A 15595-nucleotide genomic window follows, 5' to 3' on the forward strand; every position below is an offset into this window, starting at 1 on the left:
ATAAAAAAGAGGGAAAGTAATGGATTTGAGTAAATATGTATCTATTTTTTAAATTTCAGTGGGTTATTATCCACACATAGGAACATCATCCCATGGTTCTCATGCCTAGATTTACAGGATAAAGCTGTATGTCAGGCTCTTCCAGGTGTTACCAGAACTGTTAACAGATACATATTAGTATCTGGCTGGACTGAGGCTTATGGTTCCCAGCCTGAGGTCATTTAAATCAAAATTTTGCAAACCAGATAAACTCTCTGTGTTTGTTCTTAAAGCTACAGAGAAAAGGACAGTTGGTGTAGTTAGGTGAATATTTTCCCAGTACTTTTATGGGACCAGTCCCTGCACAAGAATATTACATGATGTACATACCTGAGGGTGTTGGTAATATTGCAAGGGCATCTCTTGTTGCATTTGAGTCCATAAAACCCTTCAGGACACATTCTTTCCTGGCAGTGGATGCCTTTGAAGCCGGGGTCACAGATGCAGGCTCCATTGACGTGGTAGCACTTGGCCCCATTCTGGCAGTCACAGGTCTGTGTGCACTGGAAGCCGTAGGTGCCAATGGGACACTCCTCCTGACACCTGCCATGGGATGGGACATGGCATCACAGCCTCAGCAGGACATTGCTTTTACACAGGAACCTTTTAGTTAATGAATTAAATACAAACCACAGCAATCACCCCTCATTTATTTAAGCAACATATTGAACTGATGGTATCACCGGAGCGATGGGATATCTTGGGCATGCAAATTGCTGCTAAGAGAAACTGCATTCATCCATGCCCAATTATATCCTGCTAAATTTGAATTAGTTCATATTACCTTCATTCACAAAATGCAGTCTTCTTTCCTGGACCTTGACAATTGTGTTCATCAATTGTAAGAAACTGATAGGCAATAAAATATTTTATTATAAAACCCCTCACCTGTTTGACTTCTCTTTATTGCAGGAGGACTGTGCACCTCCCTTGAGAGCACGTGGACCTCCCAGTGATGAGGAAGGTTAAAAGGGAAAGTGTATTTAGCAATATTGAGCAAAACATTCTCCAGCAATGTTCTAGTTTTACTCACCCTCTTGGCTGCCATTGCACCAGTTTTATACCAACAAGGAGAAAAGAAACCCCTTTGTGTTTTGTGTGTTCTGAGTAACTAGAAGCTTAAATTTGCTTTTCTTCTCCTACTCCAGGTAGCTCAGTAGTATAAAATCTCAATAAAAATCACTTTCATGCTCCTTAGTGGAGAATATTCTTAAAAATTGCCAACATTTTTAATATTTGATGCACATAAAATTGGAACCTGCAAACACTTTACACAGATTGCTTTAAATTGCACCTTCCATGCACTGTTAAAAATATCTCCCTACTTGGATACGTTCCGAGATCTGCCAAAAAGTCTGTTTCCTTGTCCTATACAACCAATTTAAGAGTTGAGATTATTTCCTATGTGGAAAAGCTCGGCTAAGGTCCTGAAGAAAGCAACTGATTGTGTGCTTGACATAATTCAGTGGTTTCAAAATTCTGCAAGGAGTCAGTACCACAGTTTACATGATCCACCGTGAAATACAGATAGGCCTTTTCAGTTAATAAAAACAGAAAAAAGAAGCCCAGAAAAGCCCAATTCCCTTATCACATGGTTGCCAGGCATTGGAAATTGCCTATCAGCATTAATTTAAGCTTGAGCATTGATTAAAGTGTATACTGTAAACTCAGTGGATGGAGGCAATTGTTAAATGTCTTTCTGCAGGTCATTTCACAGCTGGCAGGTGAGAGTTAATATAATGATCAGTAATAAAAGATTAATGTGTGATGCAAGCCAGGCAAAACTGCAGTGAACACAAGCAGTATATAAGAAGGGCATTACTTTTGCAGCTTCAGATTATCACGTTTTACTAAAAATAAATGAACACAGCAAAGGGCCTGGCTGGTGATTTAATTCCAGCAGGCACCAAAGCCGTTGCTGGTTGCAAATCCAAAGTGAGGAGTTCATACGAGACCCAAAGTGAGAGGAGTTTGGGACAAAGAGGGAACGAGTCTGGAGAGGCACCAGAGAGAGACAGAGCCCTGCTGCTCTCAGGGGGTTCAGCTGCAAAGGAAAGAGCCAGAAAAGAATGGGAACAGTGGGGCTGGAACACTCCCAGCAAATGAAATGCAAGAAGGAACAATGAAGCTCCTCATGTCCCACTGCTGCAGAGACCCTGAGTGAGCAGGAGAGCTCTGAGCTCCACGGGGTGAATTCTTAGTCAATAGTGCACTGTATCATTCTGTATTTATAGGAGATGAAGCATTACCTAGCAGGGAGAAAAGCATCTGGAAATGAAATATTGACGACCTAATCCATTTACATAATTAGCCTTTTTCTACTAACAATTTAACCAACTTATTTATTTGGAGATCAAGCAGCTACCGCTAATGAATTTTATACAAAGAATACTAATAATGACTCCTCTGGAACATGAGAATAATCACAGCAGGAATTAGCTTTCTACTTAAACATCTTTCCTTTGCAACATATCAATCTAATGTGTCCATAGCACCATTAACAACCAGATACATTGTTCAATTAAATTACAAAATGAGCTGCTAAGCCCTAGTTATGTTTCTTGTTTAATTTACATTGCTTTCTGCCTATCTGGGGAGATTCGTATTACAATATCCACTGAACTTTAATATGTACCATAATTATTTGGGTTGGGATAGGATAATATGGCTGTCACCTGTAGAATTAATGGAAGCAATTTCACAAAATATTAAACAGAAGACAGCCTGCTTAACAGATGAACTTAGTACACGCTCCTACATTTTTCCCCACAATTTTCTTTTTTTAAGGAATAATGCTGCTAAGTTTTTTAGGCTGTTCTCTTTGTTTTGAAACAGTGATCACGTTTATGTAGCACAGACAAATATGAAAAGCCATCCAAAATGCACTGACCTGGAGATAAGAGATACAAGTACAAACACAACAACAGGAGAGTAAATCTGCCCATACAGTTCTAATAAATGTGAGATTTATTCTGTTAAGATTCAATCTTTCGATTTAAGGGCAATATGGAAAACAAAGCTAAACCAGCATGTTCACTTTTCCTGTGAGCCACTGAATTCTGAAACACTCCATTCTCAGCTTCTAACTGTGCCTCTGCTATTATTCCTTTCCAGTTTGTAAAACACACATTTCCATGACAGATCCAGTCATTTCAGGGAGCACAAAGCATCCTGCAGTTATTAACAGTGCTGCCAATTTCCTAGAGATTTAGTGCAGTGCCACTCTTGGAAAACAGGTAGGGAACAAAAGTGTGGCAATTACACTCACACAGACCTTTATGACCATTTCATCTCTACAGATATTTATCTAACTCTGTATTATTATCTTCTGTACAGATGATGAACTGTAGCATTACAGAGTACTTATTGACAATTTTAAGATGATAGTAGGTAAAATGTATTTATGTCTTTATTGCTGTTATTCAGAGTATCTGTCATTATTAAGAAGATCTTTTTCAATGCCTTGTAAAACGTTAAAGCAAGCAGTGTTTTGTTGTGCAGCAGATTCTCCTGCTCTCCTTTTTGCTGTGATGCTGCAACAGCTGCAGGAGATGCAGAGGGTAAAACAGACTGAGCTAAACTGGAGCTGCCTGGTCTGTCCCAATGTCCCTGTGGTGTGAACACAAAACCAAGGAAAGCCATTCAGACTTTAAAGACCTCTTCCCTCACTGAAATCAGTGTGTCCCCAGGCAGGTGAGAGCAAACCAGTACAGCCAGTACAAACCAGTACAGCCAGTACAAACCAGTACAGCCAGTACAAACCAGGGCTGCCCAGCCCAAGCAGAACTGCAGCTGGATACAACAGGACTGAGGTTTCCCTTCCCCTGTGGAAGGGGGATTAAAGGCTGAGAGATGAACGTGTTTAACCTTCCAGGAACCTGTTGGAAAGGTGGGAATTTCTAGGCTAATCCAGTTTTACCCTGCTGAAGCAGAGCTTTCCTAACTGCCTGTTTACCTTTTCAATCTGTTCTCATTCATCCTTTCACACACTGGAATTTCTGCTCTCCTGCCTCTCCCCTCAGTGTCTTTCACTTCCCTGCTCTGGGATGGGGAAGGTGAACTATTCCCAAGGTTTTGCTTGGATGCAGGTCCAGATGTGACCCTCCCTCACTTTTTTCCTACTTCTCCCAACTGATTCTGCCTTATTTTTTTACTGTCTCCCTTCCAAATTACATCTCTCTTTGGAGTCCAAATCTCTTTCACTTTTCTGCAGGTACAGATCTCCTGAGTCCACACTCCTTTTGCTCAAGGACAGCCCTGGGAACTCAGGCCATGTCTTTCCTGAGGTGCCTCCTGTGCCCAGTCTCTCCCTGAGTTGCCTTCTCCAGCCCCTCTCCAAGGGTAATCAGCAGGAAAATCCTCTTCCCATCCCCTTCCCTCATCCCCAACAGGGATGCAGGCTTCTGGCTGGGAGCTCCCAGCAGCCAGCACTTGATTGGATTGATTCACTTGCAGCCAGGAATCCATCAGGGTGTGCAACAAGCAAATGAGGAGAGCAAGAGAGGCTCTGTCAGCCTTCCCCAGCATGGCCAGCACTGGGAACAGCCCAGGATTTAAGTGTGGTCACCACTATAAAGGCCCAGGCTGCACAGTTGTCTCCTTTAGCAGAAAAGTGCTCACAAAGAAAGAAAGAGAAACAGGAATTATATGGTACCACATGTCTGGAAACAGTCTCCAGATGGAGAATGGAGAAGAGAGGCAGACTGATGTCTTCTCCTCTAAATTACTTGGAAATAATTAGTATTTTCTCCATATTCAACCCCATGCAAATCCTGACATAAACTCCAGAGCCCCCTCCAATTATAACTGTCCATAAAATGGAAACAGGAAAGCTCCATGTGTAATGGAAAGGAGCAGCCTTCTGACCCTCCCACAGGGCTGAGGGTTGGATGTTTGTGCTACAACGACCTGCTGATTATTCAGTGAAGGCAGAGAGGAAAAATTCCAATGAGCTTTGTTGCATAAAAATATAATTGTAGCATATGTCAGTGTAGAGCTAATAAAAAAAGGAACATAGAGGAGAAAGTGCTTTAGCACTACATCCACTGGTGTGCTGCACATCTCTGCAAACCCTGGTGCCACAGGCCCCATGCAAAGCGCTCCTGAGAGCTGCTTTAACTGCACTTCCCAACCTTTGTTAGCCAGGATTAGCTGGAGGCTAAGGCAGCACGTGCTGCAATCCCTCATTGACTTTGCTGTGTAGTCATTTTGCTGAATCCATGACACCTTGGTAAAACAATATTATCATCTGCTCTGATCGATTCATGGGTGAAGGCTCTCGTTTATAAATTTTGAGGATTTATCACCTTTTGCTGGTGGCTGAGATGGATCGGTGCTCCAGCAGCACAGAGGAATGAAGGAGACATTAAACTGCTGCATTGCTTACTCTTGAGGATATTAATTTGTATAAAGATAGTTCATTTACATATCTTGTAAACATGTAATGCTCTCTATTAAATTTATCACTGTAAATATCTAAATTAAATTTAATCCATTAAATTTTAAAAGTTATATTAAAAACCCCTGTAAATGGAGAGCATTGCCAATAAAAAGTAATAACATTGCCACATTTATATTGCTTGAAGTGCTTCAGAAGGATGAACCTAATTGGAGCAATAGAAACATAACACCGTTTTTCAGAGAGGAAGATTGTCCTAGAAGGGATATAAATATTGACAGTCTGTGGTTAAAATGAAAGGCTTTGGGGGTTGATTTTTACCTGTCTCCTATATAGCCAGCTGCACACAGGCATTTTCCTGTCACGGGGTCACAGTGTCCTCCGTTGTGGCATGGACAGTCCTGGCTGCAGTTAATTCCAAAGGTTCCAGGAGGACACGGCTGTGCACACACCAGCCCCTGGTAAGGTTGCAGAAAGAGCAATATTTCAGTCAACATTCATAATGCAATAAATTTCTCTATGCAGCTCGGAATTTTATTGTCCTTCTTGCTAAAACTAGATGTAAGTGTAGCAGCAATATTTTATCTGCATAAGATGTGCTAAAGAGAGTCTGAAAACTCTGCTACCACAGTAAATGCCTGCCTGGCCTGACTCCAGAAGGGATTTTTCTCTCCACTGTACACTCATGGATAACTCTCTTCCTTGGATTTCCCCCACAGACTGCAGCTGGGCTTGCCCTGCCCTTTGGACAGCCACACGGAGATGGGGGAGAAGTTAAAGGCAAGCAGGGAAGTTTACAGAGCTGTTTGTGTGCTCCTGGGGTTTCTGTGAAATGGAGAGTCTGAAAAGCTGTTGGCCACACGCTGCACAGAGGTTTGGGAAGGAAGGGATTGTTGGGAAGGTTGCACTGGGAGGGTGTAGCTGTGCTGGTTTTGATGGTCTGTGATCATTCTCCCGTTCAGCCAGTCCCATTCATCCAACCCAACACAGCAGCTGGAGATTCCTCTAGTGCCCTTCACACCCTTCACTCTGCTCCCTCTGCTCCCTCCAGCCCCACATCCATCTCTCAAAGCAGCACAGAATGGATCTGCCAGAGCTTTGGGACAGCCATGGAGGGGCAGGATGGGAATGAGGATTAGCTGCAGAAATGGATTGGCCCCCCGTGACGGCACAGAAGCAATGTGAGTCCCCAGATCAGCACTGCAGCAGCCCTCTGGCCAGAAGAAAGAATTTTGCAGTGCAATATCTGCCTGACCCCTAAATGGTGACAGGATGCAGCATCCAGCATCCTTCCAGCTCCTTATCATCAATCTTGGAGCCACATCTCAGTCCCTGACTGCCTCAACTCCATATCCCATTTTATGCTCCCAGCCCTCTCCTTTCCTGCCTCTTTATTCCAGTCTATTCCAAATCCCTGTTGCAGCCTCCCTTTTAATCCTCTCCTCCATCCAGACCCAAATGCTCATCTCTGAGATGTTTCCTCTGTTCCTCTCCCTGCTGAACCAGCCCTGGGAGTGAAGCAAAGGCAGCCTGTCCCTGCTGTGCCCCCTGGCACTGCCCACAAGTAAAGCAGCTCCCAGGTAATCCCTGCTCCAGCTGTTCCCAAGGCAGGGAATGCTCACCCTTGTGTGGGACTTTGGAGAATTTACCTGCCAGACTCAGGTGGTTTCCCCCCAAGTATCCCATAATGTCCCTGCCAAGTATCAAGGCCTTACAAGGACTTCCCCAGACTTTCTTAGAAGTTGTATGAATGTTTTTCTCCCTGTGAGCAAATATAAAGCCTGAGGCTGGCATCCAGCTGAGGAACTTCAGCCAAAACAAGTCTGGCAGTGCTGGGATCTGAAGTTGTGGTCCTATAATGGAAAATGTTTGGCATCTGCAGCAAGTGGTGCTGCTGCCAGTGCCACCACAGTGCCCAGCATGAGACAGAAAGAGTGTCTGGCCACAGGATTATTTGGGTTTAATTTCTCTGTTTCCCTAACCAAGCCCCGGGGGCTCTGGGTTTTGAACAAAGTACGTATCAGACACAACTTATTCAAAATATAAACCAGGAATATAATGGCTGCTTTCACTCCTCAGGGCTTGGGAAGTTTAGCTGTTGATACAGCCCAAAGTGAAGAGGCTGCTCTTCAATGTCACCATAAAACAGGTACTTTGAGCCTTTCCCAAGCAGGGCTATGTGGCTCCTTGGCTGTAAAACAGACAGGTTGGCCTCAGTTCAAGAACTTTCAGATTACAGTGTTAAAAACTGGTGTCTCTGGACTTGAGTAATACACAACACTATATATCTGAAAACCTAAGTGTCCATTTATCTTGATAATAAATACTTTCTCCCTTCATGTCTCAAAAGGAACAGGATTTCTATCAACAAATGATGAGAAAGCAATACTCTGGGATGCATCCCCCCAGAGCCAAGAGAATCTTTAGCTGTACTTTTTGCATTAATATGTACTAAGGGAATTCAAAACATCCCTCTCTAGAGGATCAAATGTCAGACCAACATTTCCTGCTGCTTATACATCTAATCAGCAAAGTTCACCCCATCAGCACCTTTTTTAAGGCCCTGATCTCATCAGCTCCTGCTTTTGACATTGTTTGCTGTATTTTGTAGGACAGAAAAGATTTGTTTTCTGCTCTGTTTTCTCAGACACCCCCACGTTTAAAATCCTCAACAGAAAGAAAAATAGACAAAAATACAAATGATGCTTCAAATGAATGCCCAGAATCAATAAGAGAGAAGTGATGAGCAGAATGTGCTGCACTACCACGGCACCACCATGCCTTGGGAAGGGGGTCTGGGGCCAAACAGGGGGCGTTGCTGGTGACAAATGTTCTGTCACGTCAGGAAATATTGCTGCTTTTCTGAGCACAGAGATCTAGTCCTTCAAAGGGCTTCTGAGAAGCGTTGTAAATGCTAAATTAACTTCTCTCCCCACTTCCTGAGAGCGCTTGGAGAATTTAATATTGCAAATGAGAAAGATGTATAGAATTAAACCTGTAAATTGTTAATGAGGCCCTAAAGCAGCCACCCACTAAACTCCACAGCCACAAAGGCACAGAAGTGGAAAAAGCCCAACATTATGGGATGCTGGAAGGCACGTTCTGTTGACTGTTCAACAATAGAGGCCATTGGCCACCATCCTCCTGGTGAAGAACCCATGGGGCAGCAAAATCCCAGAGGACACCATCCATGGAACGCGTGCTGCTGGGAGATTCGGCGCTGGTGGGAGGAAAGAAATTACAAGTCATAAAAGAACCAGGCTTTGAAGATGGCAGATCCATGGAAGAACCTCAGAACCCCAGAACTTCCTCTTTGTAAAGTCACTGCCTCCCCTTCCCCATCCCACCAAACCCTGAGGGAGCTGAGCTCCTCTTAATAAGCCAACCTAGGAACTGATAAAAGTTGCAGCTCATCCAGCAGCAATAAAGTCCAAGTGGATTTGCACCTGTATAAATCTAGGGAGAATTCTCTCCTTCCAAAATGATGGTATATTCAATATATATGTGCAGTCTTAAGCCTCAAAATCAGCAAGTAAAATTCCTGGTGTCACAGAAATCCGTGGTGTGAAATAAAATGAATGCTGTCTAGCAATCCCATCTCGCCTGCTCGTTTACAGCCCCCTCATGTCTCACTTCCCAAACCATTCCAACCACCAAGAGTTAAAAATATAGCATGAAAACATACTTTTTATCCCCCTCTGTACACTGAATTACCAGCTTTTCATTAAAACCCTGGAGAGACCCTTTATACTTAAAATCTCAACATTTACAAGCTGAGTGCTTTTACTTATAATTTCAGTTTCTTTCTGCAGAATACTTGATCTCTCTCTTCAATTTTCAGTTATGCTTGTTTCAAACATCAATTGTTAACTCTAGGGTTCCTCCAGGGACAGAGCAGCCAACAACACAGTTTTCAGAAAAGTCTCTCTGGGCTCCTAAAAATGCATAAAAGGAACTCCAGGCTGTAAGGAATTGGGTAGGACTGGGCCAGAATATAACCACAGCTGCTGTGCAGTGCTCTGGTTCCTCTTAGGGTCTGTGCTGCATCCTAAAAGACAATTCCTGTTCTATTCTGATATTCTTAATTGTTTAGTGATGTTTTAACTTTGAAAAAGAAGAAAAAACTCCTGATAAAATACAAGTAAGGAAGAATACAGCAGAACAACTCAGATCCTGAGAAATCTTGGTATGCAGGAGGAGAGATGGAAAAAGTAGTATTTTTATGTGAACCACTTTATTGATCTCTTCTTAGGGGGTAGTGCCAGAATGGACAGACAGACCCTCAAAAATATGTGAATTTCTTTCCTAATGCTCCAGTGCTCAAGGAAAGAACCTTTTTTTTGCCACCACTGATTGCCAGGTGAGGGCAAGGGGCCATATTCATACTTCAGACAAGTTTTGTCTTTGTCATTTGAAATGGAATAACCTCATGACCACCCTTGCCATGTTGGGTGGTGTTAGAGAGATGCCAGCTCTCCAGTTCGAAGTATTTTCAACCAAATCTTATGGACAGCAATGTTCTCCCATGCTGCTGATGTACAGCAACAACTCACAGCTGATGATTTTGAACTCAAAACAGTTGAGGCACAAATGGAAAGAAACATAAACCTCTCTCTCAGCTTTTGTATGTTAATACAGGTAGAGGGTCCTCATCAGAAGTCAAAGTTGTGTGATGATCTGCAGGGCCTTCCATGCAAAAATAAAAATTCAGAGTACTTGCATGCTTTAAAATCCAGCAACTTTGCCAAGAGACTAATTGTCAGACACAGGAAAAATGCCAGGAAGTTTAGTACAGCTAAATGGGATGAAGGCCTGTGAGACTTGGCACGCCCCAAGAGAGTTCATTATTACATTATTGATAAAGTTGAGGACTTTGAAAATGCTTGGCCTTGCTTTTCTGACACAAAGGATGAAAGGTTAGGGCAGCTGTCTCTCTGCAGTGCAAGCCCTGACACAAGCAAATCTCTGCAATCAATGGCAGCAGTTCCTGAGCAAGGGCACGGCACTGAACCAGCCTCTGTGCCCTGGGCTCAGCTCTGCTGCCTGCCTGAGCCACGGCTTCCCCCTGGATTCTCCCTCTCCTCTGAAGGGGAACAGGACACTTTGTACCTCTGACAATGCTGGGCTTTGAGCTTTCTGTCCTGTGTGAGGGCACTGCCTAAGGCTGCAGGGAATATTCCAAGTAACTGGAAGTCACAGACAGCTCTCTTGTCTCGTGTCATGCTGCTGTTTTTAAACTCTGTGCTGGCACCTACCAGCCAGAGAATCACAGAACCACCGAGGCTGGAAAAGCCCTACAAGATGATCAAGTCCAACCATTCCCCCTGCACTGCCAAACCCAGCACTAACCCCTGTCCCCAAGCAGCACACCCACGTGTTTTTGGAACACTTCCAGGGAAGGTGGCAGGTCCCAAACTGGTGGCCTGCCTGTGGAGCTGCTGTGCACACCCAGCAAATTGCCAGTTGGGGAATTGTTAGAGCCTGGCTGTGAGCAATGAACATGCAGTTCCAAGCCCTGAGTGAGGATGAGCAGTACCCACCATCCATCCAGCAGGACAGGAGCACTCCCCAGTGATGTGGTGACAAACTCCCCCGTTCTGGCAGGGGCAGCGCAGCTCGCACTGGGCTCCGTGGCTGCCGGGGGGACACTGCTCCTCACAGCTTTGGGGAGAGAGAACAGAAAACAAAGAGATCATTTCAAAGAACTTACAGGAAACAGTAAATCAGGAAAACCCACAACACAGGTCATCATGGGAGTGCTCATGCAAATGATGAGACCTCAGTAAGGCTCAGCTGGCACTGCCAATTAGCTGAGATTCCTTTTATTTCTGCTGGGTTGTTTATGTGCCATGGATCCAGCCCTGTAAGGCTGATGCATGTGTGTAACCTTTATGCATGTACCAAATCCCACCCATCTCACCAGGATAACCCATAACCATTAAAATAGCCCAGGAAAATATGAGTTGCAGGATGAAGCCTTCAATGTGAATTATATGACATGGCAATAAAAGAAGCTGCAAACAGAATAAAAGGATGGGATTAAAACGCTTGAAATTTCTCCAGTCACTACTGAATGTTAACATTTGCAGTGTATAATGGACTGGCAAGGACTCAACATCATTTAAAGGCTATTTAAGCTCATTGAGTCTCTCTCAGTACTCTTGGGGGGCAATGTGAGGGTAATCCCTGCAAAACCCAGTGTCTCCTGTATCTGCACATCAGAGTTTTCAGCATCGAGGTTCTGAAGCTACAGGATGTTGTCCCCCTAACTGACTGTCCTCTGATGAGGATGTTCTTACAACACCAGGGGCTGGCCCTGCTGAGCACTGACACACTGATGTCAAGGGGAGCACTCCCAAGAGTAAGCAGAGTCTGTAGTAGTGAGTGCTTCCACCACTGAGGTCACAAGTCTAGGAGGAAATCAGGTACTAAATAAAATATTCACAAGGCCTATCACTTATTTATGAGGGTTAACTCTGTCGTTATTTTTTACCTTCCCCTTCATGCAGGTCAACAAATAATAACAGACTGCAAAAGTATTAACTCACCTACAATAGATTTCTAACCAAATTCAGTGACTAAATTCTCTTTTCCCCTTAAATAATTCTGAAAAACATAATTACTTCTGAAACCACTGAAAGATCTCTAATGAGAACTGATGTTACACTGTGGGCAATTTTAAACAAGAAACTATTGCTTGCTGTCCTAAAATTAATATGCAGATTTTGTGAATCCTACTGGTAAACTTTCTGTGTGGTGGATGGGGATTTAGCTACATGATTCTCGTTAAAGTTAATAGGAGTCACACCGCTAAATCCCTGTTCTCTGTGCTTAAAATTTACCCCCTAGATACTAAGCTGATAGAGTTAACAGCAATGCTTTCTCAGTTAGACTGAAAGTCAAATAAATTGGGGATGGAAAAGTCCCATTTGAAGCTGCACTGGACTGCTAATGAGGAGAAAGTCCAACTGCTTATCAAAACTCCGCTGTGATTTGGATTATATTCACATTCTGAAATTAGGAACAGGTAAAGTTGTTGCACAAGTTGGAAAATATAAACGACTTTTAAGCTTATTTTAATAACGTGGAATCACAGAATTCCAGAATGGTTTGGGTTGGAAGGGACCTTGAAGCCAGATCCAGCTCCTTGCCATGGGCAGGGACACCTTCCACTGTCCCAGGCTGCTCCAAACCCTTTCCAGCCTGGCCTTGGGCACTTCCAGGGATCCAGGGACAGCCCCAGCTGCTCTGGGCACCCTGTGCCAGGGCCTTGACACCCTCCCAGGGAACAATTCCTTTCCAAAATCCCATCTATCCCTGCCCTTGGCAGTTTAAAGCCATCACCCTTTGTTCCACCCAAACTCTCCTGAGGGCTCCCTTCAGGGGCACAGGTATAGCCGGCAGCAGGAACAGAGATCCCCTTTATTCATTCTCTCTAAAATCCCGTTCGCTGCTTTCTGCAGAGGCCAGTGTACAACAGGGTGTAAATCCAGCCAATTTCTTCTCGTTAAACGCGGCCGACCCGACTGGGTTCGGGGGATTCTCAGAGCGCTCCCGCTGCACTTACAACACTCCGGTGTATCCGGGCGCGCAGTGGCACTCGCCCGTCTGGTGGTCGCAGGTGGCCCCGTGGTGGCACTGGCACTGGAAGTGGCAGCCCTTGCCGTAGGTGCCCGGCTCGCAGAGCTCCTCGCAGCGCCAGCCGCGGAAGCCGTCGGCGCACACGCAGGCTCCCGTGATGGGGTTACAGAGCGCTTCGTTCTGGCACTGGCACCGGTTGCTGCAGTGGGGACCCCAGTGCTCGCTGTCGCAGCCTGCGGACACACACGGAGTTACCCGGGCGGGGACACGGGGCTGCCTCACCCCACAGCCCCGCGTGCACCTCGGCCGGAGCCTTCCAAAGGAGCCCCCGCTCCCAAACTGCCTCCCCCGACCCGGCTTTAACACCTGCCCGCTCCCTGCCCCAGCTTCAGCATCCGCCCCCCGCCCCAGCTTCAGCATCCGCCCCCGACCCAGCTTCAGCACCTCCTGCCCCGCCCCAGCTTCAGCATCTTTCCCCAGATCCAGGTTCAGCATCTCCCCCCAGACCCAGCTTCAGCATCTCCCCCCAGCCCATCTTTAGGCTGCAAGGACACAACAGCACCACTGTTATACCTAAAGTTGAGGACTTGTTTAACACCTTATTGGATCAGGCCCGAAATCTTTTAATATCCTGTTTCTTAGTGCTTTTAGATTGCTGGAAGGAATGAATTTATAGTGGAATTAGATGCAAAGGGGTCACATCCTGCCTGCAGTGCTGCTAATGGGAGGTGGTGTTGCCAAACAAATCCTCTCGATTTAATAATGTCATCAAATATTGTTTCTTTGTTATGTTCCCATAAGATAACATACAAGATAATCTAAAGAAAGCTTTCTCCTTGGTGTTGCTTGTTTTCTGATTTACTTATTTATTTATTTACTTTTGTTGTCTGGACTAAATAGATGGAAAGAAAGACAATAACACTGGAGACAGCATGTCCTGAGGCTGCCCAGGCTCAGGGATGAAGGTATGGAGTGAATATATCAGGTAATTCCTGTGCTAATAACAGCAACACAGAAGGACCCCAAAGGCTCTGGCCACTGATGCGGAGAGGAGGTTCCCTATGGAATGCATTAAGGCACAGGGAGAACCCTTCATGTGACAATCCAGTCTGATCCCTTCTCTTTTGAAAAGATGTGGAGGATGGGAGAGTGAAGTCAGCCTTACAGGAATGGTTTGTCCTGATTTGCTATTGAAACAGCACCTGTACAACACCTCTTTGAGCTGCCTGCACTCAACAGAGCTCGAGCAAACACCTGAAGTCAAGGTTTCCTCAGCAAATAAGTCAGCAGGAAAACAAGGATTTCTTCAGCAGCCCTACCCACACTAAGCAGCCTTTCACCACAGCTGTGGAAAGGATGAAGAAAGCCCTCATCCTGTCCAGAACAGTGCTCTGGAAGGACAGAGTTACTGATCGCTTTCCAGGTACAGCTGGCTGTGCTCGGAGCTGGTTTCAATTTCACCACCAACCCTCCTGCGAGTGGAGTAAATCCCACTGCCAGGCAGGAGAGGAGAGTGGAATCCCAGCAACAGGGCTGTCTTCACAAACTCTTTTATTTGCAAACATGGAAACTAATCCCAGGTGACACGCGCTGCTTCTCAGCCCTGGATCTGTTTCCAGGATTAGCACGGTAAATGTAAAGCTCTCTTAAGCCTGGTGCTTTTGTCCTAGAAATTGCATAGCCCTTTCCTTCTACAGTACTTGGCTATAAACCCACACTGGAAAACTGCCTCTATCCATTAATTTTGGCAATATTTTTATTTATTATCCTTCATTTTGAGAAGGAGGATACTCATTGATCAGTGTGAGGACACCCAGCAGAAAAAGAAGACAGCTCTTAGTTAATTTGCACTGCTGATTACCAGTTTACAAATTTGTGTTTCTTGATCAAGTGTTAAAAGCCAAAATAAACCTCCAGAAGACAATTCCAAGGTCTCCAAAAGATCTGTATGGTGTTAGAGGATGCAGGTGCAGAGGTTTCATGTCCTGCAGGGAGCAGAACACACCATGTACCCCTGTGCACGATCCCACTCGTGCCTCATCCCAGATCATTTGTTGTTTTGCCTCACTTCCCCCACAGCTGTAAACAGGGATGATAGCTCCTCTCTAACACCACTGGGAGCCAAGAAAACAAAATCTTACTCTTTATAAGACTTAAATTATTACTGAGAATCTGTGGGAAGAGATGATCTATCTTTATTTCACACAGACACTTGCTAAGGCTGAGTGAGCCTTCTGGGGCAGGGAGCAAAGCTGCTGGAGCTGCTGGAGTTCCCCAGCAATTTCCATTCCAGAAACACTGATTTGTTTTCTGCACAACTTGAACATCAAGGGATGCAGTTCTGCATCTCCATAAAGGGCACAAATCTGAGCCACACAAGGACAGCTGATGTCCCCCAGCACAGGAAAGTGGAGTTCAGGGATCAAACTGCATCCTGCATGCTCTGGGGATTGATTCCTGCCTTCCCACACCTCACATCAGAGCCCTGACTGCAGACTGTGGCTTGTTCTGAGCTGATACAGCTCCAGTTGCAATTAATTTTCCTAATATGAATAAATAACATTCATTAGAAGATAT

The 15595-nt window shown here is 44.9% G+C and overlaps 1 protein-coding gene across 7 annotated transcripts in view; it reads right to left on the reverse strand.

The window, feature by feature from the left end:
- Positions 1–15595, reverse strand: part of MEGF11 (multiple EGF like domains 11) — a 253689-nt gene that overhangs the window by 81370 nt on the left and 156724 nt on the right. For all 7 annotated transcript variants that reach the window (XR_004498864.1, XR_004498863.1, XM_033516902.1 and 4 more), the window contains 4 exons: positions 13005–13251; positions 10978–11098; positions 5759–5895; positions 370–582 (listed from right to left, as the gene is read on the reverse strand). Coding sequence is in view for 5 of the 7 variants with exons in the window: in XM_033516902.1 (XP_033372793.1) it covers positions 370–582; positions 5759–5895; positions 10978–11098; positions 13005–13251 (718 nt within the window). In the remaining 2 variants the exon portion in view is untranslated. The remainder of the gene's footprint in view (positions 1–369; positions 583–5758; positions 5896–10977; positions 11099–13004; positions 13252–15595) is intronic.

The sequence above is a fragment of the Parus major genome, chromosome 10 (genome assembly GCF_001522545.3).
Source record: "Parus major isolate Abel chromosome 10, Parus_major1.1, whole genome shotgun sequence".
In the NCBI taxonomy this organism is placed as follows: Eukaryota; Metazoa; Chordata; class Aves; order Passeriformes; family Paridae; genus Parus; species Parus major.